The sequence below is a fragment of the Bos indicus genome, chromosome 1 (assembly GCF_029378745.1).
Source record: "Bos indicus isolate NIAB-ARS_2022 breed Sahiwal x Tharparkar chromosome 1, NIAB-ARS_B.indTharparkar_mat_pri_1.0, whole genome shotgun sequence".
Classification (NCBI taxonomy): Eukaryota; Metazoa; Chordata; class Mammalia; order Artiodactyla; family Bovidae; genus Bos; species Bos indicus.
The window spans coordinates 119,037,843-119,065,839 of record NC_091760.1 but is presented as its reverse complement, the minus strand read 5'-3'; the positions used below and the strand labels follow the sequence as shown (position 1 = coordinate 119,065,839).

Genomic DNA, 27,997 nt, shown 5'->3' with positions numbered 1-27,997 from the left:
AAAAAAAAGAGCTTCAGGTCAGGGAGAATATAAATGACCATCGCCATTGAGGTTCTGTTACATTTGAGAAGCTGAAGCAACTCCCAGGACACAGCTCACAGGCTGATTTTGCTTCTCGGCTCCAAAATAAGAATTGATTTGAGGACAATTGTTACGACTCTGCAGCCGATAACTTTGAAGAGAACCTGTGAGGAAGGCAGCTAGGGGGGCTTGATTGCACACCTACATCCTACATCTCCGGCATGTGCACTGGGAGCTGTGCCAAGTGCCTGGGGGGCACCCTCATCCCCCTGTCTGTGTTTGGCCTCCTCGCTAACATCCTGCTATTTTTCCCTGGAGGAAAAGTGATAGACAACAATGACCACCTTTCCGACGAAGTCTGGTATTTTGGAGGAATACTAGGAAGCGGAGTCTTGGTGAGTAAGGAAACCTCAAAATCTACCCCCATCGATTTTCATCCTATCTTTTTAAAATTGGGTACTTACTGAACAAGAAGACATTTAGTTGCTAACAAAAGCCCAAGAACTGCATGATGAAACGTTAAGTGCCTCAATATTTTCCCTTCCCCAAAGGGACCAAGGAATCCCCAGACTTAGGCTGGCAGCTCCCATGGGGCCGTAGACTTCCCTGAACCAAACTGAGTGCTACAGAATTTATTTTAACAAGACAATGATAGGGTGCGGGGTTGTGGGGGGTCGGGGAGTGAATATACTTTTTCTAGTAAATTGACTGAAAACTACCAAGAGAAACAGGTGTCAGTGAATTCCTCTTCCAATTCTTTGGTAATGATTTCTTTATCCCTTATTTCCAACATAGACTAGGAACTTCTGGTTTAGAGAGAGAAAAACTCATGTTTCATGACATTGAGGACAAGTTGTTTGCCCTTCTCCTAACCCACCATGTAAATGGAAACTCAGAGTGTCAGATCTTCATATATTGCCTCATTGGGTGTGCAGTTAGACCAAATAGAACCTAAATATTCCATAACACTCATCTACCCACCAGCCAGACTCCATTAGCTGTTGGCCCCCAAGTCCCAGTTTGGAGATGAGGCTCCCCACACAGGCAGGCAGGCATGGGGCCCCCCTTCACGTGCCAAATCACAAGGTGTTTCTTTTGCTTGTAGATGATCTTCCCTGCCCTGGTGTTCCTGGGCCTGAAGAACAATGACTGCTGCGGGTGCTGTGGCAATGAGGGCTGCGGGAAGCGCTTTGCGGTCAGTGCCTGCGGGGGACGGGAGTGGGGAATCAGCCACCAGACTCGCTCCAGAGGGCACTGCCTTCCTGTGCTGGGCATTGAGGGGATGAGTTACCAGCCCCAGGCAACACTCTGGGGGCAGCTGGTACAGGGATAATGATGGAATTCTTGCTGGTGCAAAGTAACAGTAATCATAAATTTTTAAAACCATAGCCCTTCTACTTATAGATGAGTATCATTCAAAATGTTACAGTCAGGGATATCAGAGCTGGAAATCTGCAGTGATGCTATAGAAAGAATGAAGGCTTGAGGACTTCCCTGGTGGTCCAGTGGTTAAGCTGTTGCGCTTTCAGTGCAGGCGGCGTGGGTTAGATCCCTGGTCAGGGAACTAGGATCCTGAATGCAGCACAGCTCGGCCAAAAGGAAAAATTTTAAAAATAAAATGCTAACTAAAAGTATAGCTTAATAAAGAAAAGACTACAGGCTTGGAAGGCAGAGATGGAGGCTGTGACTGCCTCTGCCGCTGAGAAGCCCTGAGACCTTGGGCAAGTCAGTTCTGTTCTCTGGCTCTGGGTTGCCTTGTCTGTAAAGATGGGGCTGGGACAGGATAACAGATGGTGACTTCTTCTCCTGGTAGCCCCATCTGCACCCCTGCCAGGATCACTGCCTCAGAGGCTCAGCACTTCCTTACCTCTACCTCAGTTTTGCCCCCAGCCTTCTGTTTCCTTTCTTGTTTCCTGTAGCCATCCATCTTTAATGAGCAAGCTACAGAAAATAGGCTTCACCATTCTAAGCTGGAGTGGGAAGGCTGGGAGTGGGGCTGAGTCCCATTTCCTCAACTGGGGTGCTCTTTGCCTCACTCTGCCCATCTGTTAAGATGAGGAAGGGACTAACTCAGAATTTCCCAAGGACAGACAAGCTCTGCTGGCACACAGATTTGCTCTTTCAATAATATAGAAAGTTATTTTCTTTTAATTCTCCTTCAATCCTCTTAAGTCTATCAAGAAAACTTACTTTGATGGAAAAAAGTCTTTGCTATTTCTAATTCTCTGTAATCTCCCTAACGAGTCTCCAGCTCCAGGAATGTGAGAAACATTAACTAAAAATTCAATAATATTGTGTTTATGTGTGTTGATAATTCTAGCTTTTCATTCATAGAGGTGATATAAATGAATAAAATAGAGAGCTGATTTAAAGAAAAATATTGAGTTCAGATACACTGATGTAGCAAAAATGAAGAAGGCCGAGACAGAATTACTGGCTGGATGATGGGTAAACCAGCACCTATCTAATATCCAAAGAGTCAGTTGTCCATCTAAAAGAACCCCAATGATAAATTATACATTCCTACCTTAATCACTTAAAGGGAAAGGTGTTGCAACTTGTCCCGAAACCTAATCATTTCTAACATTTTTTTCTTATCCGTATCTCCTCATCTGGTCAACTAAAAAATACCTGTGCTGTGCTATGCTTAGTTGCTCAGTCATGTCCAACTCTTTGCAACCCCAAGGACTGGAGCCTGCCAGATTCCTCTGTCCATGGGGATTCTCCAGGCAAGAATACTGGAGTGGGTTGCCATGCCCTGTTGAATACATGTGAAGAGCTGAGGCTGGTGCACTGTGAATACCATGATGCTTTTCCACTCGAGATCAAGGATCATTCAAAGAGAGTGCTATCACTTTTCAAACACAATCAAGCATTGATTATTATAGCAACATTTAAAATCATTATTGACAAAGAGATGCAAAAATCAACCACAATGCATTTTATACAATTATGTAATTTGATGCAAATTACAATTATGTAATTTGATACATTTGATTTAAAAATTTTGTGTATTGTTGTTGCTGCTTAGTTACTAAGTTGTGTCCAACTCTTTTGTGAACCCAAAGACTATAGCCACAAGGCTCCTCTGTCCATGGGATTTTCCAGGCAATACTGGAGTGGGTTGCCATTTTCTTTTCCAGGGGATCTTCCCAACCCAGGGATCAAATTCCCATCTCTTGCATTGCGGGCAAATTCTTTACCACTAAGCCACTAGGGAAGCTCCAGTGTGTGTTATATATAATTATATTTTCATATACTTAATAATAAAGGAAAGAAGTAAATACGTAATTCATTTTCTCTCTGAAATCTAATCCCACTGCACCTTGTGGATTTGGGGGGAATAAATCAGAGATGAGAATTTGAAAAAAAAAACGAGCAATTAAGGAAATTGGATGAATTACATAGAAATCTAACAGCTCATTCCCTGGTGCTGAGTAGAAGGCTAAACATCAGCCAGTACAAAACCAGGGTCTTTGTTTCATTTTTGTTGTTTTCTTTGTTTCACACATAATCACAGTGAGAAGGGAAACAATATTCAAAGTACTGTGCAAAGCATGTTTTTAAATTAGATTTAAATAGCACAGCACAGATATTTTTTAGTTGACCAGATGAGGAGATACGGATAAGAAAAAAATGTTAGAAATGATTAGGTTTCGGGACAAGTTGCAACACCTTTCCCTTTAAGTGATTAAGGTAGGAATGTATAATTTATCATTGGGGTTCTTTTAGATGGACAACTGACTCTTTGGATATTAGATAGGTGCTCAGATTAAATTAAATTAATCTGAGAGGAAAGCAGAAAAATTATTAAGCACAGTTGAATATATACAATCTGAAACACTTGGTCTGCTCAATGCAAATCATCTGACTGGGGTCCCTCACCTCTCAGTGGGGATCCGTTCTTGATGTAAGTTGAATAGGACTCCTTCCAGCCACTAGCTAACTGTTCACAAGGGCAGTGCCCTTCAAAGGACCAGCTCTACCACTTGGAAACCAAAGCACCAGCCACAGCCGCCCTGCACCAGGGGTGACCACTCTCTAAGTGACCAGCAGAAAGATTTCTTGTTTTGGGTTCATTTGTTTGTTAATCAGCTGCCACCGTTTAAAAATAGATTTCACATATACACAAAAGAAATCTAGATATCTTGCTTCTTTTAAAAAACAAACAACAACAACAACAAAAATAACCTGGTACTCCTGCACCTATATTTTGGCAAAAAAAACCCAGCAATCATTCTGCAATGCAGGAGACATGGGTTCAACCCCTGGGTTGGGAAGATCCTCTGGAGAAGGAAATGGCTACCCATTACAGTATTCTTGCCTGGAAAATATCATGGACAGAGGAGCCTGGTGGGTTATAATCCATGGGGTTGCAAGAGGCAGAAATGACTGAGCGACTAAACCACCACCACTTGGGCATTACTGAGCTCTTTGCCCACCCCAAAAGGCCACGGGGTTCATGTCCCTGCTTCAGATGTTTCCTTAATGTTCCAAGGCTCTGAAGCCATAGTCAGTTTTTAAAGAAAGCTATTTACAAACATGGAGGACGGCATGGCAATCCACTCCAGTATTCTTGCCTGGAGATTCCCCATAGTCAGAGGAGCCTGGAGGGCTATAGAACATAGGGTCGCGAAGAGTCAGACTTAGCCTGCATGCATACATTTACAAACATTTGTCATACAAAAAGAAAAAACCCCTGCAGCATAATTTGATCGGTTCTATAATGCTAAAGATTTGAATTATTTTTCCAAAGGCTCACAATATTCCCTTCCAGGTGTATAAGGAACACTGGGCTTCTGAGAGCATCATGTAAGAAATCCTATTGGGTAGAAAGGCCTGTGAGGCAGGAACAAACTGGGCCAAGAGCTGCTGAGCCAAATCACGTGGCTGTCTTCATAGTTGTCTCTATCATTTGTTTCCTGGTCTGTCTCTCTCTTCTTTGTTCAGTCTTTCAGGAATATTCTTCAGAAATTAGCTGCATCATTCTCTTCTCTTTCCTTGGGCAGTAAAACCAGGAGGTAGGAATCAATAGTGGAAGCAGGATGTGATTGCTGTAGAGATAAAGCAAGACAATAAATAAGCTGGAAAAAAAAATTTTTTTGAGGTTGCCTAGTTGATGGTTTCAGAGTGAAACTAAAAAATGAAGGCTAAACATTCTCTGAAGCAGAGCAAGACTGAAACCCTGTCCCTGAGATTTGTACTCTTTTAAATAAATTAGGGTAAATAAGCGGAGAAGGCAATGGCAACACACTCCAGTACTCTTGCCTGGAAAATCCCATTGGCGGAGGAGCCTGGTAGGCTGCAGTCCATGGGGTCTCGAAGAGTCGGACACAACTGAGCAACTTCACTTTCACTTTTCACTTTCATGCATTGGAGAAGGAAGTGGCAACCCACTCCAATATTCTTGCCTGGAGAATCCCAGGGCCGGGGGAGCCTGGTGGGCTGCTGTTTATGGGCTCGCACAGAGTCGGACACGACTGAAGCGACTTAGTAGCAGCAGCAGCAGCAGGGTAAATAAGAGCTGAGAAAAAGGAGCCCTGGGACAAAAGCTGCAAGAGGAGGGAGACTTTCAAACTGGGCTTTGAAAACCCTGGTCTGGGTGTGTGGCTAGGTCTCACCCTCCTGCTCCCAAACTAGAGGTGTCCTAGCAGCTGATCTGTCCTCTAATCCATTAAAAAAAAAAAAAATTTGACCTCTCAGGGTCCAATGAGCTTACCTAGTGGCTCAGCAGTAAAGAATCCACCTACAATGCCGGAGACTCAGGTTCGATCCCTAGGTGTGGAAGATCTACTGGAGGGGGATATGACAACCCATTCCAGTACTCTTGCCTGGGAAATCCCATGGACAGAGGAGCTTGGGAGGCTACAGTCCATGGGGCCGCAAAGAGGCAGGCGCGACTGAGCATGTACACACAGGGTCCAATGAGACAGCTAATTCATTTTATCAATTCTTTCCTGTTAAGTATGTACTGTAGTAAGAGCATTTAGAAAACCTTGACCTTAACTCGAGGAGTGTCTTTAATAATTGGCCTGATAAAGGAGATATTTAGGGGCAGACAGGAATTTCAGTATCCTGAAAGTATATCATGCAGATAAACGCCCACCCCACCCATAGGCAGGGCCAGAGAGTGCACTGACCAGTTCTGAAGGAAGATCTTGATCAGGTCACAAATCAATCTATTCACTGGAAGTCAGAACTTCTCCCCGCGTCCCACTCGGCTCGCCAGCGACCCCTAGGGACGCCTCCTGGTTGAGCACTTCTGACGTCAGTACTTTCTGAGGCCAAGAGAACTGCTGACAGCAGCCTCCGCATTCCTTATAAGGACCGCTAGTTTGAAGGGGATTTAAGAAAGCCCCTTCTTGTGAAATAATTATCATAAAAGAAGAAATGAAGTATGAAACCCTATTTCTTCTCTAAATGTTCTGTGTTTCAAAATCCTGTCCTGTAAAATGGCCAATGCCAGTGGCTACCTTTCATAAGACCATGGCAAGGGCTGGGGAAAAAGGTTGTAAGCATTAGCTTCAGGGCAGAGGAGGGTAGTACCAAGTGCCTGGGGTACTGGGGACTCATAGAGCCTTCATAAATGCTTATTGGATGAATGAAGTAAATGAAGGGAGGATTTCAGGTCATTTCCGTACTTTATCAGGCTCAATTCTAACAATAGCTCTTTGAGGTAGACATTCCATTTCTCATTTTATAAGTAAGGAAACTGAGGCTCTTGCAAGTTAAGTTTCTGACCACGGCAAACTCCCCCATGCCCCCACCCCCCATACCCAGCCTGTATTCCCAAGACTGAGTCAGAAAATACAGGAGGGCATTAATGTTTAAGTGAAAATATCTTCAAGTAATCTCTATGTATCTCCTTTCTGAAAGGAGACTTCATGCCCACCAGAGATGTTTCCCCAACATGTTGCCACTGCCCAAGCCTTGAAATATCCTGTCTCCTAAACCATCCACTTTTCCTCCCTTCTCAGTGTCCCCCGCCCCACCCCCACACCTCCTCCAGGTGCTTCGGCTGACAGAACACCCACAGGCGGGGGCAGAGCTGGGGTTGGACCCCACCTCATCTGCCTCCAGAGTCTGATAAAGAGGGAGGTCTTAAACTGATACCTGGTGATTCGAGAGCATTCTCTTCCACTTCAAGGGAAGCATTTACAGCATATACATTAACGCATGCTTCTTTAGAAATGCAAACCGAAGGTGTGTGTTGAGCAACCAGAAGACAGCCTGTTTACTTTTCTTTTTCTCCCCAGAGCTAGGCTGTTTGTATTTGTGGAAGGTTAACATATGTGAGGCTATGACTATTAAAATTTTTATAATAAAGACATTTATCAAGTGATTGTTAATGTCACGGAAAATTCTTCAAATATTGGGAATAGGCAAGAGAGATCTCTGGGTATCCTCCCAGTGAAGTACTGTGCTGTGCTTAGTCACTCAGATGTGTCAGACTCTTTGTGACCCCATGGACTGTAGCCCACCAGGCTCCTCTGTCCAGGTGGGAACTCTCCAGGCAGGAATACTGGAGTGGGTTGCCATTCCTTCTTCCAGGGGATCTTCCCAACCCAGGGATCAAAGCCAGGTCTCCTGCATTGCAGGCAGATTCTTTACCAGCTGAGCTACCAGGAAAGCCCCAGTGAAGTGCTAGGCATTATCTAATAGCCTACCCCACCAGGGGGTTATCTGATTTTCTAGACATGTGTACCTTTGATTCCCGATTTACTATTGATTAGGAAATCTTACATGTTATGTTCTGGGAAAGAAAGTGAAAGTCATGTCTGCCTCTTTGTGACCCATTGGACTATACAGTCCATGGAATTCTCCAGGCCAGAATACTGGAGTGGTTGTCATGCCCTCCTCCAGGGGATCGTCCCAACTCAAGGATCGAACCCAGGTCTCCTATATTGCAGGTGGATTCTTTACCAGCTGAGCCACAATGGAAGCCCAAGAATACTGGAGTGGGTAGCCTATCCCTTCTCCAGTGGATCCACCTGACCCAGGAACCAAACCGGGGTCCCCTACATTGCAGGTGGATTCTTTACCAACCAACTGATCTATCGGGGAAGCCCATGTTCAGGGAGACAGGTAGTTATTCTTGAACCTTATTTTACGGAAGAAGAAATGGAGATCTTAGAAAGATAAACTTCCCAATGTCATGGGGGAAGAAACAGGAATCAGACCTAATCTGGGACTTCCCTGGTGGTCCAGTGGTTAAGACTGTATGCCTCCAATGCAGCAGGCACAAGATTGATCCCTGGTTTGGGAACTAAGATCCCACATATCTTGTCGGACAGCCAAAAAACAAAACCCAGATCTGTCTGCCTGTACCCTGTGCCCTTGGCCACTACACAATAGAGTCCCCCCTTTACTATTTATTAATTTAGAATAGGAAAAACATGTCCATAGTACAAAAACTACAAAGGAAGTCACACATTCCTGACTCTATAAAGTTTGGCAACGCCTTTCCCCAGAGGTTAGCAGTGTTCCCAATTATTGTGTCTCCTTCCAGAAATACTCCAGGCCTTTTGCCTGTTTACTTTTAAAAAGCATCAGTTTAGAGTGCCTGCTCCCTATCATATTCAACTTCACTTTCATAATTTCTCTTTTAACTTGAAAAATGTTGTATCATGTAACCCATGGTAAATGAAAGGTACTCTTTCTGATTTTAAGACATAACAGAGTAGTAAATTAAGCAGGTTTTCAAGACTTCTAAACATGAGTTAAAACAAAGTGATATAAAATGTAGCTGGCTTCTCCATCCTGGAAAAGTAATGAAAAATTAATTGGAGAAACTTTTCAAGTTTCAAGGTGAGATATGTCAAATGCGAATACAAAAACAGAACATACCGCCTGTAGCTTTATTAAATTGTAACCTGATGCCATTTTTTCTTCAGATAGTTTTGTAAAGAAATAAAACCGTATTGCTTCAATTGAGAATGACTGTGTAGCCATCCTCTGTTATACACTCCTGCCCCCTGAGAGTAATCATAATCATGAAATCAATACAGACCATATTCATCTATTGTTTTTAACTTTTACTACCCAAAATCAATCTTCCAAATTTTCTAGACTGTACTGTCCAATGCAGGAGCCATCATCCACATGTGGCTATTGAACATATAGAAGGTAGCCAGTCTAAACTGAGATGTACCATAGGTAGAAAACACACACCAGATCCCAAAGAAGTGGTACAAAATATAAAATATCTCATTAGTAGTTTTTTTATTGATTATCTATTGATAATATGTTGAGTATGCGAGTTAAAGAAAGCATATTATTAAAATTAATCTCACCTTTTTGAAACCTTTTAAGTGGTGGTTATAAGAAAATTTTAAATTATGAATGCGGCTTGCATTAGTTTCCATTTGGACACTGTTGGTCAGAGGTGCTTATCAGGGGCCTCTTTGGTAAAGGGGAGATTATCCCATTGATGCTTTATATTAACTGGTTTTGCATGCACTCAGACTTGCCTAAAATGAGGACTGTTGGCAAGTGCACTCACTTTTTGTGTCTGTAAACATTGGCCTGTTGAAATGTTCCAGGAATGATATCTAAAATCCTCTCCTCTTCCCACACAGCAGGAATAGCACAAAATAGGTTTCTCCTCTCCCTTCCAGCCACTGGATGATGAAATCCTGAGTTGTTTTAATTGAAGGCACCTTCTAGAACTACCCACCCCTTTCTTCTGTATACCACCTAAAGCTGAGGCCGGGCAGGTGGAGACCTGGGTGCCGCCGAGAAGGCTAGACCCCTGGGCCCCTCAGACTTCCAAACTGCCTTCCTGGAAAAGCGATCTTCCTTTTCTATTATAGCAATTTTAGTTGCTCTTTCATTCTCAACAGTTAATAGTTTCATGATTCCTGACTCAAGACCAGGAAAAAGAGGAAAAAGATATTTTTTCCTTATCTGTTGTTTTATTTCTGTGAGGGAATCAATGTCACTCAAAGAGAAATTTGCAAATGACAAATTTGATCTGTTGCTAAGGGCATCTGACACTGGTGGCAGTGTGCCGCGCGTGGTGTGTGTGTGTGTGTGATTTGAAGAAGTAGCAGGTACAAGACACTGGACTGGGAGGGAGACTCCAGTTCTTTTTTTTTTTTGAAGTATAGTCACTGTACAATATTAAATAAGTTACAGGAGTATAATACAGTGATTCACAATTGTTAAAGGTTATACTCCATTTATAATTATCATAGAATATTGGTTCTATGCCCCGTGTTATCCAATATATCCTCATAGCATATTTTATACCTAATAGTTTGTACCTCTTATCCTCCACCTCTATGTTGCCCCTCCCCCTAAGCCTCCAGTCTTAGTCTAGCTTGGCCACCTTCTAGATGTGTGACTTGAGAAAGTGACAAGAACATGGCCTTTGGAACCAAATGACCGTGGACGAATCCCAGTCCCACCACTCCACTTTTTGTTTGACTCAGAACTATTAGCTTAATTTCTACTAGTCTCAGTTTCCTGTCTGGAAAACCTAGGTAATCACACCCACCTCACAGGTTTGTTGAAAAGATTAAATGAGATAACGCATCTAAGATTCTAATAGAATGAAGGCATTTTTACTAGTCAGAAAATTAGATGATTGCACTAGAAGGTTTTTGAGATCTTTGCATGAAAATATAAGAATATTCAACCCTTTAAATAAATGGAAATTTTGGCTTTTGAAGACTTTAAGCAATTTTAAGATGAGAGACTATGTATTTGTAGATGTTGTGCTGTGATGAGAGTAGATACATTTCAGGGTCCTGGGGCTAGGAGATACTGATGCCAAACTCTTGGCCTCTGTGGACTAGCACTAAATTGGAGCAGCATCTCCCAAAGTGTGTTGTTGCGAGGATTCATGATAAAAAGGTTATAGTCTCCTGTGAGATCAGAAAACTCTGCAAATTACCATGTATGTGTGCGTGCTAAGTCACCTCAGTTGTGTCTGACTCTTTGGACGGTAGCCCACCATAGCCCACTTATGGACGGTAGCCCACCAGGCCTCTCTCTCCATGGGATTCTCCAGGCAAGAATACTGGAATGGGTTGCCATGCTCTTCTTGAGGGGATCTTCCTGACCTAGAGATTGAAACCACGTCTCTTATGTCTCTTGCATTGGTGGGCAGGTTCTTTACCCCTAGTGCCACCTGGGAAGCTTGCAAATTACCGTATATACCCAAATATAAACTAGGAAAAAAATAAGCTTTATTGCTTTGCTAGGCCAAAGGGGACACAGCAGGCTTGTGCTCTGAAAAACTGTATGTTCCAAGGATTTGGTGAGGTTTTATAGCAGTGGTTCAAGAGCAGTGTTGCTGACAAGGATCAGGGTGTGTGCAGGGCCTGCACTTCTTTAATCTGGTCTCAGGTGGTCTCCTGATGAGTTTCTTAAAGTTATCAAACTGTGATTTTCTCTGAAATGCAGAATGCTAACATCTTCCATTTGTTGGGGGTCTTAATTCTGTAAAGAGCCCAAAGATACTGCTATGCGTATCCCTTGAGACAGAGCCAGGACCCTGCCTCAAGGCTGCACTACTGTTTCTTGGCCATTCCTCCCTTGTCTCTGCATCTCCTTTCTTCCTTTATTAGCAACTGTTTGAATCTGCCTTTTGGGATTCTGGGAAGGTCATGGAGGATGCAGTCTGTTCCCTACAAATAAGAAACAGGGGACATGGAAAGGCTTCCATGCCCAGGAGTCCCATAGGGTCCTGTTGAGTTTTTATATGAAGGAGAAAATGGTCAGTTCTACAGGCACGAGAAGTCAGATATGGTCCATGGAACCAGAGTTCAGTCTTGGAAAGTTGCATCCAAAGTATATTAATACATAATATGATATATGATATGAATATGAATCCAAGCTAAATAGATTACATGGATTCCAGTTGCTTAGGCACAATTAGATCCTCTCTACCCTCTAACCCCTCCCTCAAACCCTCAAACATGCACTGTGAAAAGACTGATACGAATACAAGGAACAGGAAGAAGGAAGTATCTGACATTTAACTTATGTTACCATGTCTAATTTAGGTAGGCTTTATCATGCACATTTCATAGATGAGAAGCTAAGACCCTGAGGCTACATTCATTACGCAGATTCATCATACAGGGAAAAGTAGCGTATCTGAGATTTGAGCTTGAGTCTGCTGACTTTTAAACTCTTGTGCTTTGCACTACACCTTCATGTCCCAATGCAATGGAGGTGATAATTTTTCGTCTCTAATTTCAAAATTGTTAATGTTTCCAAGCTACTCTCTAATTACTGTTTAGAATATAGATTGCATCTCTATGCCTAAATTTTTTCATCTCTAAGAGTGGGTTAGCCTAGATGGGCTCCAAGATTGTTTCTGCATTTTATATTCTATAGTCTATCTTGATTTTATAATTTGAAAAAAAGGCACTAGTACAATCCATTTTTCACTAATTAATCTGTTATATAAAAATATTTAAAAGAACTGAAATTGTTGGGCTTGTGTAACCCAAAGGAGAGAAAATTTGCAGCAGGTAGAAGGGGTGGAGAGATGTCAAACAGAAAATATTTTTGTGTAAAATATAAAATACCTTCAGATATTTTAAAGATTGCTACCTGATGGAAGAGAAGTTGGATTTAATCCCTTTTTGAACTCAAGGGATGTAATTAGGATTGATGAGGAAATATCCTAGATTTCTACCCTTTCTCATAAGCAAAACCTGCCTGCCACATGAGGTCCCATGATGACTTAGACTCAGCAAGATGACTGGACCAGAAAACTTAAGATCTCTTCCCATTTTAAGAGTCTTTGATTCTGTAATAGACTGGGCTTCCATATTAACCCTGTGAAGGACAGTCTATTTTTAACAAAGTTAAAAACTCTGCCTCAAAGGTAAAAAACCATAACTAGCACATGAGTCCTCAATGAACAGGAGAAAAATATATGGGGATGGGGGTAGATAAGGGAACATGAGACATCAAAATTCATTCTAGGAGACTCCACAGGCCCCATTTCCAGTAAAGATTGGCTTCTACCCCAGAACTTCCTCATATTCATCACATCAATGATTGGACAGTCAGGAGTGTTGCATTTAATCTCTGAACACCTTAAGAACCCCACGTGGTCTCTCTCCTTCTCTTTCAGATGTTCACCTCCACAATATTTGCAGTGATTGGAGTCCTGGGTGCTGGATACTCCTTTATTGTTTCAGCCGTTTCAATCAACAAGGGTCCAAAATGTTTCATGAGCCAAAACAGCACATGGGGCTACCCCTTCCAGGACGGGTAAGGTACACCCTGCAATACCAACGTGTCACCACAGTGGGCACCAGGGGGTACATGCCCAAGGGGCACACGGTATAAGGTCCTCCATCTTCAGTTACAAGCTTCAGGAATTTGCTCCTTTGAGGCAGAGCTGCAGTTGTGCAGTGAAGTTCCACAAGATCTCACCTCTCAGTGATCTTGTGATAGACACCAGGAGAAGTAAAATAAGAAGGCACCTCATCTGTTCCATCCCGGGGTTGGGAAGATCCCCTGGAGGAGGGCATGGCAACCCATTCCAGTATTCTTACCTGGAGAATCCCACAGACAGAGGAGCCTGGTGCCTTACAGTCCATAGGGTCGCAAAGAGTCAGACACAACTGAAGCAACTTAGCACTTACTCACTAAGCTGTCCTGAGGGAAGAGGTTGGTGGTATCACCACTTGCACTCAAACATTTATTAGCATCAACACTAGGCAACTTATAACATTAATAAACAGAGAGCTTTGTTTGAAAATCTTATAATAGAAAATGAGAATGATTACTCGTAAACAGAGCTCAAAGGCCTTCACTGGTATTCATAAACAGGGCGTAAAGACCTTCACTGATAGTCTGCATGATAAATACTTAAACAATCTTTTTTTTTTTTAATTTTATTTTATTTTTAAACTTTACATAATTGTATTAGTTTTGCCAAACATCAAAATGAATCCGCCACAGGTATACACGTGTTCCCCATCCTGAACCCTCCTCCCTTAAACAATCTTTTAAGGTGCAAATTTACTGAAAATATTGTAGGTTCATCATGAGAGTTAATGTTAATAGAATTCATTAAAGTAACATTTCATATTTTCAGGTACTTTGTAAAGAACTTTTTAAACAAATGAATTTATAATTTGATCTGCACAACAACCTCAAGAAGTGTGACGTCCCCCCCTCAAGGCAGGCTGAATAAGTGTGATGTGTTTCACGTCTCTCAGTTAGTCGGGGGCAGAGACCAGGCACAAACTCCTGTCTTCTAACTTTGGGTCTTAGTCTTTTTATATTAGACATTCTTCTGCCCCTACCTAGACTGCACCACTCAAGGCAGTAGACAGTTGCTGTATGTGACTACTTAAACTTAAGTTCCAATAAATGAAATAAAGCTTAAAATTCCTCAGTCATACTAGCCATATTTTAAGCACTCAGTAACTGCAGATGGCTATTATTGACCATACTGAACACTGCAGAGATGGGGCATTCCCATCAGATAGGGTTACACTAGATTCTAACTTCCAAGAGGGCTGAGATGGCCTCTGTCTCATTCATCATTACAACCTCTCTGTCTGGCACAGGGACTGACATATCTAGGGAGTCAGAAACTAGAGTTGTTGGGTTTTCCTGCACACAGAGGATGGGCCCACGCCTAAAAAAAAAACCCTATAGGACATCAATTCATTAAGTCAAATCCCTAGTTATGGATGTATATGAGAGGTTACAGAATCTCTGAGAGGTTACAGAATCTCTGGAGCAGGCTCGCAGAGGAGATGGAGGCGGCTGGTTCTTATGACCTGAGGTCTCAGTTTGTCCACAAGGATTTCACATAAAATATCCCCACCCTTCTCTGTAGTTACAAGCCCTCTAAGGGCTTGAGGCAGAGGCAGAGCTGTCATCCTTATAGTGCATGTAGCAAATGCCGTGAGTGTTTATGTTGCTGTGGCAAGCCCTGTCCTTTTACAGAGAACCGCTGTGGGCTTGACTTGCTTGCGTGTAGCATTCAGAAGGCATGAGGCTGAGCCATCTCCTGAGGTCCTTCCGTGGATGGAGCCCTCTTCCTGACCCAGGGGCATACCTACAAAGCTACACATTACACCTCCTTTCAAGGATCTTTCTCCTAGTATTTCTATGGACAGCATTTATCCTATAATGTGAACGGTACTCCCCTTGATGGATCTAAAAACAATTAGAATACATCTACGTCAAAAACAAAGGAGAGAGAAAGAAATACAAGAGATGCCAAGTTACACCCCAAAGCAGTACAGTGGTCTCATATTGTTCTGACACCCTCATACCCAGCTTGGGGTGGGCTGGCACTGATGTTCTAGCTCAGGACAGAGACAGCTGGCCTATGGGTCTCCACAGGAAATAGCAGCTTGGGAGAACGACAGGAAACCACTTTCCTGTTTTTCTCTCTTTTTTTTTTTTAATTGGAGTATAGTTGATTTACATCATTGTGTTAATTTCTGCTGTGCATGCTAAGTCACTTCAGTTGTGTCCAACTCTTTGTGACCCCGTGGACTGTAGCCCACCAGGTTCCTCCGTCCATGGGATTCTCCAGGCCAGGATACTGGAGTGGGTTGTCATTCCCTTCTCCAGGGGGATCTTCCTGACCCAGGGATCTATTCCACGCCTCTAACATCTCCTGCATTGACAGTTGGGTTCTTGACCACTAGCGGCACCTGGGATGCCCCAATTTTTGCTGTACAGCAAAGTGATTCAGTTTAACATATATATATATATATGGACATTCTTTTTCATATTTTTTCCATTCTGGATTCTTTGGTAGCTCAGATGGTAAAGAATTTGCCTGCAATGAGGAGACCTAGGTTCAATCCCTGGGTCAGGAAGAACCCCTGGAGAAGGGAATGGCAAAATAATGAAAACAGAATAAACTGTGCAGAAAAGCAGGAACACTTCAGAATTCTCCCACTCATTCCCTTTTTGCCAAAAGGTTTTGATAGTTATCAAAGGGAGAAAGGTTTGTGTACTCACACATTTGCATAGTAGCTTCAAACTATAATATTAAAAATTTCTGCATTCAGATTTATTACAAAATCATACATACTCTACACTCTGCAGCTGATTTATAAGATAGAATGATTTTGACTATTCGTGCTCTTTCCCATCAGGCCCTGACTGTAGGATTTCATCCCACATAAAATGCAGGTCCACCCTTGGTGTGAACTATGCCACAATTGCTACAGAAGGGCTTTCAGGAGGATGGGTCCAGCATGCGTCTCACCACACCCTCTGCCACCCGGCAGGCTTTCCTCAGCACCCATTCTCCCCTACATCCCGCGTCTTTCCTCCTTTATGGCCTTATCTCCTGCAACCAGCTCCAAACCTTCCTTCCAGGTGCAGAGGCTCATTTCAAGTTTCTTATAACCCTCGAATCTCATGTTGCCTAGTATTTTCAGTCAAAGTGGGAGGCGGTAGTGGGGTGAATCGGGAGATCGGGATTGACCTATACACACTACTGTGTATACAACAGATAACTAATGAGAACCTACTGTGAGCACAGGAAACCACTCAATGCTCTGTGGTGACCTAAATGGGAAGGAAATCCCATTAAAAAAAAGAGGGGATATATGTATATGTACAGCTGATTCACTTTGCTGTACTGCAGAAACTGACACAGCGTATAAAGCAACTATACTCCCATAAAAAAAAATAGTAAAACAATAAAACATTAAAAAAAAAAAAAAAGAAAAGTAAGTGCTTCCACCCCACCCACAATGTTTCATTTCAGCTTCACAAAAAGCTCTCCTTCAGAGGTGATTCAGCAGAGGTCCAAAGAAGACAAATGACTTGCCCAAGGGAATGCTATTCTTAATGATGGAAGCTCCAGTCCAGGTTTTCTGACTTCAGGTCACAATGCTTTTTCAACACTGTACTGATTTCACTGTCTGATTTTTGTAGAGTCCATTTTGAAAAGCCCAGGGGCCTCTGTCTCCAATCATTTTTACTATCCCATGGATTCATCCATCAGATCCCAGTGTGGAGGCATCAGAGGAGTTATGGTAGCTGCAAGTGTAACACACATACACAGCTACTTAGTGAGTGGGAAGGAATAATCACGTGTATGAGACCAGAGGAAAGGACTCAGGACAGTTTCCCTCATCACCCAATGGCAGCAGCAGAACCTTCCCTTCTCCTCTCCTTCCTCCTCCACCTCCTCCTCCTTCTGATAATTAAAGTCCAAGTGTTTTTGCATGCATTATTTCACTTAATCTTCCTAATAAATCTCAGAAGATTTTTTTAATCCCTAGAGTAGAAAAAATATAGTTAAAAGGTTAACTTTCCTGGGGCTCCACAGCTAGTAATTAGTAGAAGAATTTAAAAACAAAAGCACCTGATGGGACCTCACTTTTTGCTGAAATCTGTCTCAGATATGGAGCAGAGGACAGACCTGGTCCCCTGCCCCAGTGGGCACATGGTAAGTTAGGGTGTTAAGAGGGAACAGACCCTCACCTGCCAAAAGGGCAAAATGAAGTTGCGCAAGGGAAACTCCTTGGAAGAGGTGACAGGGGATGATCTTGGAAGATGTGCAGAAGCGTGTCTTTTGGAGAGGAGGGGAAGCAGGTTTCAAGCAGAGAGAAGAGAAAGTCCTGAGGCTGCTTTGCAAAGGTTCCATGTGCTCATAGAATGTCAGATCACTGAGTGGCCAGAAGCTTAGGATGAATGTTGACGGGGGAACAGAGGGACGCCACAGGAGGGGGTGATGGAGACCAGGTAGACCTTCAAGACATTGGGGGACAGCAGAGGACTTCAAGCAGGATAAGCCATGGCCACTTGGGAGTTTTAGGAGGATCATGATGTAGTGATGTGGAGGATGAACAAAAGGGCTCCGTAACTGACAGAGAGAGCACATCAGGAGGTTGGAGGAACAATCCAGATAAGATTCTGAGCATCTCTAAGGCAGTGGAACCGGGGCTCAAAAGGGGAGAAATTTCAGAGACTGTCTGAGATGGAATCATCAGGATTAGGAATGAGAAGAAAGAGGGAAGGTTATCAAGCTGGACTTTGAGGTTTCCAGCTTGGGGCACAAAATTCAGGGCTCTTCAAGAGTATAGAATTTAGTTCTGTTTTCCTTAGAAGTGCCTGTTGCTGATCATATTAAAGGAACAAGGGCAGTTAACTTTTTCGGTCATGGGAACCATACTGAAGAAGCATCCTAGAAGGAAAAAGAAACCTGGGACATTTTGAGATACGCCCTCCTGGCTTCCTTTGAAGTAGGACCTCCTCCCATCCAAGGTCTTCCTTTCTGAGACAATTGGCCAATCTACCTTGACCCTGAGCTGCTGAAAGGGAAGCAGCTGGCATAGGGCATGCAAACAGCTGTGGGAGGGAATGCAGGAGGCCAGGCCAAGGACAGTCAGCAGTAGGGAGGGACAGGGGACACCGCCAAGCACAGCACTGCCAGCTCAGGCTGCAGCCCTCCCTGTTCCCTGAGGACCGAGTTCAGGGGTGAGGAGAGTGCTCTCTCACCAGGCACAGAGCTGAAACCATTCAGCGTTCTGCCTGGACGTCCAGTTACGACCATCTGCAGCTGCTCTTCGTGATTACTTCTTAGCAAGGAACTGCTGTGAACACACTCCCCAGGGCAGAAAGTCACATAGATGGGGTGAGATGGGATTGCAACAAAGTGTTCCCAGCTTTCATGAAGCAGGAAAGCCCCAAAGATGTTAAGATGATGCTTTGCCCTTGACCTGACCAGACTTTGGGTCCAGTCCCATCCTAGTGGTATAATCTTGGCAATCACACCTCTTAGCTCTTTCTCTGTGAAATGGGGTGACAGTAAGATCTACCTCACAGGTTCAGGCAAGGATGAAATAACATGTACATAATGTAGCACTTGCTAAAAGTTCAACCTTACTATTCATTTTTATGAATATAAAAAATTCATTACCATGAATGGAATGTATTATGATGCATTAGAACTTTCTAAAATGTTATGTTTTTATAATAATTTTGTGATTAATTTCTGTCTTTTCAACCAGCCTCATGAGGGTTCAAAGAGAATAATCTCTTTATGATGTTATGTTGTTGTTCAGTTGCTAAGTTATGTCTGAGTTTTTGTCACTCCATGGACTGTAGCCCGCCAGGCTCCTCTGTCCATGGGATTCTCCAGGCAAGAATACTGGAGTGTGTTGCCATTTCCTGCTCCCATGGATCTTCCCAACCCAGATATTGAACCTATGTCTCCTGCATTGGCAGGCAGATTCTTTACCACTGAGCCACCAGGGAGGCCCTTACTATGGTACAGGGAAGCCTTGATTGACATACTGCTAGAGAGACTATACATACTATTAAAGATATATAGATCAAATTTCATGAATAAATCATATTTTAATTATTCTAAAGGAGTGACATTACTCAAATACAGGGCATGTGTGTAATGATTAAGAGCAATGGCTTTGGAGTCAGACAGAAGGAAGATCAAAGTCGGGCATTTATATTCCCTAGCCTCAGCTTCTTTTTTCTTTAACACTTTCTAAATATTTAATGTCTTTTTTTTTAGTAGTACATTTTTCATAACCAAAGTATAGTTGATGTACAACATTGTATAAGTTACTGGTGTACAATGTAGAGATTTGTAATTTTAAAGGTTATACTCATTTATAGTTATTATAATTCCCCGTGTTGTCCAATATAGCCTGTAGCTTATTTTATGCCTAACTGTTTGTACCTCTTAATGTTCTCGCCCTATGTTGCCCCTCCCCACTCAACTTCTCAATCTGTGTATATGTTCATTCACTCAGTGACTATTTCCTGGGGGCAACTGTATGCCAGGCATTGTTCAAGGAAAGTAGTACCTCCTTGTAGGATTGGGAGGAATGGTGGAACACAGCTGGCCCAGTGCCTGGTATAACATACACCAGGAAAGCCGCTCATTTATTGAACACTCCCTGTGGTAGAACCGGGGACAGAGATGAGAGACAGAGGTGTGGGACATGGTCTCTACCCCTGTGGGTGTATAGTCACAAAGAGAAGACAGACAAATAGAGGACAGCTCAAGGTCCCGGGCGCTCCGTACAGAGGGAACCCAGAGAGTTGAGAAGCACAGAAGGGGTGCCACAGCCAGCTGAGGTCACGAGGAGAGTCCAAGGGTCTAGGAGAGAGGAAGTGGCACCTATTATCCAGGCAAAGCACCTAGGCTCCCCTGCTCCTTCCCTCAGCAGCCTTTGCTGCTGGTAAGAAGTGAGTTGTACGAAATCCATGGTGTTGACTCTGAGGTTGATGGAATTACTGCCGCTCCGTTGGGACTGCCTTCACAAATGATAGGATTCAGGGAGTTTAAACTGTCTCAGATCTCTTCGATTCACAGAATGTGGGAGTATGATTAGCCTCCAGATCCACGAAAAATTAGGGAGCCCTTTCACCTGGGGTTGGAGGGCTGGAAGCGGCAATCATTTCAGGGATCTGAGACTCTTAGAACCTGAGAGTTTGAGGGTAAAGGAAAAGGGCCTGTGGAACAACTATCCGTGAGGGTTTGTAAGGGCTGATACAGCTGCTGGAGTGAAACTGAAAGGATCTCTCCACCCAAACTCAGTCGTTGCTTCCTAGCTTTCCCGTGAGTGTTTCACCAATCTTACCACCAGAGGGCACTGTCATCCCACCACTGGACAAACCCTTTCTACGAGGGCAGGAACTCAGGATTGACAATTAACTTCATTTTAGGATCTTTTCTTTATAAAAATGTGACTGGAATATATTGCCTTTTATTACCTCTTATAATCATCAAGTTGAAAAATGGTAAAGATAAGAGAGACTGCATGGGAAAATGCAGAAAAGAAAAATGGGTGTTTTAAAAATAACATACTGAAGTCTTACCTAGCAATACATAAGGTATATTACTGAATGTTCAGAGTTGTGCAGTTGTTCTCAGCCCATTTTATAGATGAAGAAACTAATGGTAAGGGCAGGGGTCAGGGGGTGTTAGGTGACTTCTGTAAGGAATACACAGCCAGGAAGAGGAATACTTGAATTCAAACTCAGGTCCGTCTGAATTCAAAATACCAGTCTTTTGCCTTTAGGCCACACTACTCAGCTTTAAGCAAAGTAATTAACAATATTAGGGTTTATTGAGCACTTACTATCTACTAGGCACGGTTCTAAGTGCTTTACTAGTGTTAACTCATTTAATCCTTACTTTAATCCTTATTTAACCCTATGATTTGATAGATATTGTTATTCCCACTTTACAGAGAGATACACAAGTCACAGAGCCAGTGAGCAGCCAGGACTGTATTCTTGTGGGAAGGTGAATCAATGCAATATGCAATGCTTTATCTTTAAATCAAGAATGGCTCATTCTTTCCTTTATCCCTTCTGGATAAAGGAAAAGTCTTCCATCATTTCAAAGATTTTTCAAAATCTTAACACAAAATATATCTCAAAGTAGTGTGTACTGATACGCTGGAGAAACCGTCAGAGACAGATGGTCAAAAAGATCTAAAAACAATGAGATGGGTGTTCCTTTAGTAGCCAGATAGTTTTCTACAGAGACCGTGAAGAGAGAGTGGATCCTAAAGCAAAAGGGAAAAACCAATTTGGGGCTCTAAGAATGTGAGAAGGAATTATAATACTGCAGAAATTTTATCCCCTTACCCTCATTTTTGTCTTTTAAACATACATTTCTCCTTCAAGGCACAATGCCTTTGATATTGCAGTGGACTCTTAATAATATATATATTATATTATATTTTAATATATATAATATTAAATGTATATTTAATATAATATGTTTTAATTTGTATATATAATATTATATACACTATATATAATATAATATATATATTATTTTATAAATATATTATAATTTCTCCTGTTTCAAAGTTTTTATAAAATATGTAACAAGGCAGCAGATTATTTCTTTCTTCTAGTTAATTAAACCTTTTTGCAGGTGGAATCCATATATTGTCACAAAAATACAGCTGAGTCAGTTCACAATTTGACTGGAAGTAGGCCTCAAAAGAATCAAGCCCTTCCCTTTAACTATATGACACGACTGTACTTTCCATGGCTTCAGAGGGCCACTAGAGGTGACAGGTCATTTGTCAGAAGTTCAAAGGGTCCCTGCAGACAATAGTAGGATAAAGGCCGTGGACATTTGTAAGATTGTCCTCCTGGTGTGTCTTAATTTTCATGGCCCCTTAATACATATTCGATTTGCCCATCTGCCTGGTCAGCTCACAAAAATCACTCTGTCACTCAGTAACTGTGTGAGCTGGGTAAGTCACTTAACCTCTCTGCGCCTCAGTGTTCCCATTTGTGAAGCAGGAGAAAAGAACCATGAAGTCTCCATGAGAAATAAATGAGTGGATATGTGTGAAACATTCAGAAGAGGGTCCAGCACATAGTCAGATTAGATCAGTCACTCAGTCGTGTCCGACTCTTTGCGACTCCATGAATCGCAGCACGCCAGGCCTCCCTGTCCCTCACCAACTCCCGGAGTTCACTCAGACTCACGTCCATCGAGTCAGTGATGCCATCCAGCCATCTCATCCTCTGTCGTGCCCTTCTCTTCCTGCCCCCAATCCCTCCCAGCATCAGAGTCTTTTCCAATGAGGCAACTCTTCGTATGAGGTGGCCAAAGTACTGGAGTTTCAGCTTTAGCATCATTCCTTCCAAAGAAAGCCCAGGGCTGATCTCCTTCAGAATGGACTGGTTGGATCTCCTTGCAGTCCAAGGGACTCTCAAGAGTCTTCTCCAACACCACAGTTCAAAAGCATCAATTCTTCGGCGCTCAGCCTTCTCCAGCACATAGTAGATACTCAATAAAATTGTTAGTTATTGCATTTAAACGTGTTGTTATTATGGGATTCTTTTTCTTAGGAATCTTAGGTCTTGGATAGATAGTGCTGCAAAAGAAAAATCACTGTGGTGACTTTCTAGCCTAGGGGATTGCATACTTTTTAACCAGTGTCTCTTTTCTCTCCCATGTCCTTGACAGAGATTACCTCGGGGACTCTAACTTATGGAGCAGGTGCCAAAAGCCTAGTGATGTGGTTCCCTGGAATCTGACCCTCTTCTCCATCCTGCTGATCATAGGAGCAGTTCAGATAATTATCTGTGCCATCCAGGTGATCAATGGCCTCCTGGGGACCCTGTGTGGAGATTGCCAGTGTTGTGGCTGCTGTGGGGTAAGCTGAGGTCTTTGGTCAAGACAGGCCACCAGTGCAAATGGGACAAGGGGGTGGAAAGAGTGGTGGCTGCTGGATCTCCAACCAGGCTGGAAGGTCCACGCAGCTCCTCTCTCAGCCAAGGGAAACTCTGCTGTCTATGAAGCTATTAATAGCATACCTAGGCTTAGGCTGACCACAGTTTCAGTCTTACCAGCACCTGACCATAGTTCTGAAGGCAAAGGACTCCACACACGTATAGAAGTTTATGATAATGTCTACATGAAGATTCTCAGGAAGTGGACATCTGTTATAGGAAGACACATCACAGTCTGTTCCCAAATGTTCTCTTTCCTAACTCGACCTACACTAACTTGATCTACATAGTGTGTTAAATTTGTCAAGGAATACTTGAAGGATACTTTCTTCCCCTTGGAAAAGATATGTAAGAGAAAAATTATTCTTACGTGCAAGAAATAGTGGAAATCATTAGGGATTTCCTCTCCAAATATGACTGTAAATTGTTGACACTATGAAAAATAAACCTATGGACAGTAAACCAAGGTGATTATTTCAACTACTGAATAAGCCAGATCAGGAAATTATTTCACACACATGAAGTGATTTTTAAACACAGATTAAAGTATGAGGAAAAAATTAAATAGGACTCAAGTGTTGGGGACTTCCCTTGCAGTCTAGTGGTTACTGTTGCTACTGCTGCTAAGTCACTTCAGTCGTGTCCAACTCTGTGCGACCCCATAGATGGCAGCCCACCAGGCTCCCCCGTCCCTGGGATTCTCCAGGAAAGAACACTGGAGTGGGTTACCATTTCCTTCTCCAATGCATGAAAGTAAAAAGTGAAAGTGAAGTTGCTCAGTTGTGTCTGACCCTTAGCATGGACTGCAGCCTACCAGGCTCCTCTGTCCATGGGATTTTCCAGGCAAGACTCTGCAGTTCCACCACAGGAAGCACAAGTCTGATTCCCAGTCAGGGAAGTATCACATGATCCTGCACGCGGTGTGTTGTGGCCAAAAAAAAAAAAAAATAGGTTAGCTAGAACTTCAGAGTTCCCTTATTGGGGAATTATGTAAACAAGTATAAATAAAGGTCTATCTACTTAATATAATATCACACCCAAATTAAAAATGATTGGGGAATTATGTAAACAAGTATAAATAAAGGTCTATCTACTTAATATAATATCACACCCAAATTAAAAATGATCCAAATAATTTTTTCAAATAATTCTTTTAAGCAATATATGTATATAAGTCAACAGTTGTGTGTGTGTGTGCACGGAAATCTAGGGAGGTGTTCAGTTAGGAAATCTGTGCCCTGGCCTTGTCTTTCACCCACCAATTTCTTCAGTTATGTGATTCTTATATATCCTCCCAGAGTTTCGTTGTTATTGCTTTCATTTCCTGTACCTTAAAAGGATTTTTTTCAAAACTGTAATCATACTGAAAATGCTTATAATGTTATTTAAAAAGAGCAATATACAAAAAATATATACAGAACTCACAATTATATAAATTTTAAAAATCAATATTCTAAATGGGAAAAGAATCTAAAAAAGAATAGTACGTGTATATGTATAACTGAATCACCTTGCTATATACCTGAGACTAAGACAACGTTGTAAATCAACGATTTGTGTGTGTACTTAGTCGCTCAGTCTTGTCCAACTCTTTGCGACCCCATGGACTGCAGCCCACCAGGCTCCTCCTCCACGGGATTCTCCAGGCAAGAGTACAGGAATGGGTAGCCATGCCCTCCTCCAGGGGATCTTCCCAACCCAGGGATCGAACCCAGGTTTTTCACATTGCAGGCAGATTCTTTACCAACTGAGCCACCAGGGAAGCCCAACTATACTATACTCCAATATAAAATAAAATTTTAAAAATAAATAAAATAAAATAAATGAAAACTCAAACACAATGAGTAGAAAAAAGACCTAAAGGAAATCCAACCAAAATGTTTAATGATAATTATTTGTAGGTAAGAAGACTTTGACTTTTTTTCTTCCTTCTAGCTTATATTATTCAAAAATGTTTACAATCATATATTTTTAAATATAAAAATATAAATAAAAACTTCTTCCCAAAGTCAAGAGTAAAATGCATATATTAAAAATAAATTTCCCTGACTATTGGATTTTTGTTCTATAAACTTTCAATTCTATGGTGTTGTATTTTAATTTTTTGGTCTTGAAACACAACTGGGGAGAAAAGAAAACTACTGGTTAGAAATCCATCAAAATTATTTTTACAGTAGTGGTTAAGAGTATTGTGCATTTGAATTTTGTAATTCATCCAACAAGAATGCAAGCTTGCTAAATCAGCTAATTCATTTCAAACACTGATATTTCTTTTTCTGCTTTCATGGAAGAAGTTACATTTTTTTAGTTAGGTAGCAAATTTTCATTGTAAGTATAATTGGAAATACAACTGTTCTTCTAATGAAAGATAGCAGTTTACTAAATCTGAGGAGTATCTATAAATTAAGAACATACCCACAGATCATCAAGCTAAGTGAAATAAATCAGAGAAAGATAAATACTATATGATATCACTTACATGTGGGGTCTAAAAAACACAACTATTGAACATAACAAAAAAGAAGCAGACTCACAGATATAGAGAACAAATTGGGGGTTGGCGGTGGGCAATACAGGGGTGCGGAATGGGAGGCACAAGCTCTTCAGTGTAAGGTAGGCTGCAACTCAGGGAGTATAGCCAATGTTTTGTAATAATTGTAAATGGAAGGTAACCTTTAAAATTGTATTAAAATTTTTTTAAATTAAAAATTACAAAACAAAAAAACATACCCATAGTTGTAGTCAGTTGACTCTTCAGTGACTGTCATCTATTCAGACTCTGTATTTTAGCAATTTTAATGAATAAATCACCTGATAGTGAAAAGAAGGCTGCTGAACACTCTAGCTGGCACTGGAGAATCACAGAGAACAGATGTACATCACCAGAATTCCCTTCCCTTCTTCCTGCTCCATCTTTTTATTTGGATAACTTCAAATCTATGTAAAATTTTAAAAAACAATACAATGAACACCTGCGCCTTTTCGCCTAGATCCACAGACTGTTAACATTTGCTTGCTCTCTGTCTGTACCATTGGAAAGTAATTCACAGACATCATGAAACCTTACTACTAAATATTTCAGTACACACAAGAGCTACATTGGAGGGGGAAAAACAAAACAGTGGTCTGCTGGAGATTCCTGTTTTGTGGGCAACTCCCCTTCTGTACAGCTGGTCGGGGTCCCTCCCACAGGAGGACAAGGGGGAGTGTTGGGCTCCCAGTTAATCACTCACTTGCTGAGTGAGCTGAGCAAGCTGCCTAGCTTCTAGAAGCTTCGTTCTCCCAGCCGCCTCCTGCCGAACTTCCATAGCGAGGGTGCAGATAGACATCCATCCATTCAGACAAGAAGTATTTATTGAGAGGCCCCTGGCCTGGCACAGTGCTTACATGAGGTAATAGGTGGAAACGTGCTTCAAAATACAAGCTATTGAATGCCAGCTGTGTGGTCTTAGCCAAGTTGGTTGCCCTCAACTGTGTCTTTGCCTAAAAAATGTGATTGTTAAACCTACTTCCTAAGGTGCTGAGTGAGTGTCTAACCTGGGGTGATCAATGTGCATCCAAGTCAGGACTTCTTTGGTGGTCGAGTGGTTAAGACTTTGTGCCACAGCAGGGGTCCAGGGTTCAATTCTTGGTTGATAAACTAAGATTTCACATGCCACGTGGCACAGCAGGAAAAAGAAAAAATGCATCCATGTCAGTAACTAGAAGGCTCAGTACACTGTACTGTTATTTCCTTAAGAGGATGGAAATCTGTGTAGCAGCCTAAGTTCAAGAAAAGGAACACAGTTTCTGGATTCTACCTCCGAGGGTTCTCTACTTATTAATTCCTGGCTTCTCTAGTTATTAACAATGGCTTCAGATACATCATTTGAGCCCTCAGTTCCACTCATTAAAAATGAATTTTAATAATAAAGTGAAGCTTCCACACTTCTAGCCTAAACATAGGTAAGTGACAAAGATCTGAACCAAAGTCAGAAGAGTATAGAAAACATTCAGTAAGTGACCAGTAAGGGCAGAAGTAATCAAGACTAAGGGGGGCTTCTCAGGTGGTACAATGGTAAAGAATCCCCCAGCCAGTGCAGGAAATCCAGAAGAAGTAGGTTCAATCCCTGAGTCGGGAAGATCCCTGGAGAAGGAAATGGTATCACACTCCAGTATTCTTGCCTGGGAAATCCCATGGAGAGAGGAGCCTGGTGGGCTACAGTCCATGGGGTCACAAAGAGTCAGACACGACTGAGCACACAAACAAATTAAGACTCCGAGGGGTGATGGGAGGGGAAAGTGTACACACACACAAATGATGTAATTAATTAATTTTTTCTGTCTTCTAGGGAGATGGGCCAGTCTAAACCTCCATGATGAGCTGTTGTAAATTGACGGCGTGTGAGAAGATATATTAAACTTAATTCTTCCCTTCTTGGAGTTGCCAGTTCCTACCTGCTTCCTAACTGACAAAGCTTAGGCAGGCCAGAGTTATTTCTTCTCCTTTCCAACCAGCTCAGTGCAACTTAGAATTTTATGTTAGTTTCAGATAAAAAAAATAGTTTGACCACTTAAGGAATATTTATGAATCTTTCCAATTAGCTTCCTTTTATAATTGAAGAACAGGTTCAAAGCAAATGTTTCATAATTTTTTCTCTAAGAATGAAAAATGTATAAGAACACATGTACTGCTGCACTGCTTCTTTGTACATAGAGATGTTAATATCTTTGGAAGTTTTACAGAACTCAAAGGAGTAAATCACATTAAAAATGAGAAGCTAAGACCAATTTTTATTTTTAA

At 42.0% G+C, this 27,997-nt stretch overlaps 1 protein-coding gene across 1 annotated transcript; it reads left to right on the top strand.

The window, feature by feature from the left end:
- TM4SF4 (transmembrane 4 L six family member 4) lies at window positions 1-27,984 on the top strand. Its single transcript, XM_019960993.2, has 5 exons — window positions 1-416; window positions 1,127-1,216; window positions 13,118-13,257; window positions 22,949-23,138; window positions 27,546-27,984. Exons 1-5 carry the CDS (start codon window positions 243-245, stop codon window positions 27,561-27,563), a joined length of 612 nt encoding a protein of 203 aa, XP_019816552.1. The 5' UTR covers window positions 1-242; the 3' UTR covers window positions 27,564-27,984.
- The last annotated feature ends 13 nt before the right edge of the window (window positions 27,985-27,997 follow it).

Bases quoted from the DNA above. Each gene is read 5' to 3' on its own strand.
- TM4SF4 (XM_019960993.2), top strand. From the start codon at position 243: ATGTGCACTGGGAGCTGTGCCAAGTGCCTGGGGGGCACCCTCATCCCC. The intron at 417-1,126 runs GTGAGTAAGGAA...TTTTGCTTGTAG, and splicing joins TACTAGGAAGCGGAGTCTTG to ATGATCTTCCCTGCCCTGGT. The intron at 13,258-22,948 runs GTAAGGTACACC...TGTCCTTGACAG, and splicing joins GGCTACCCCTTCCAGGACGG to AGATTACCTCGGGGACTCTA.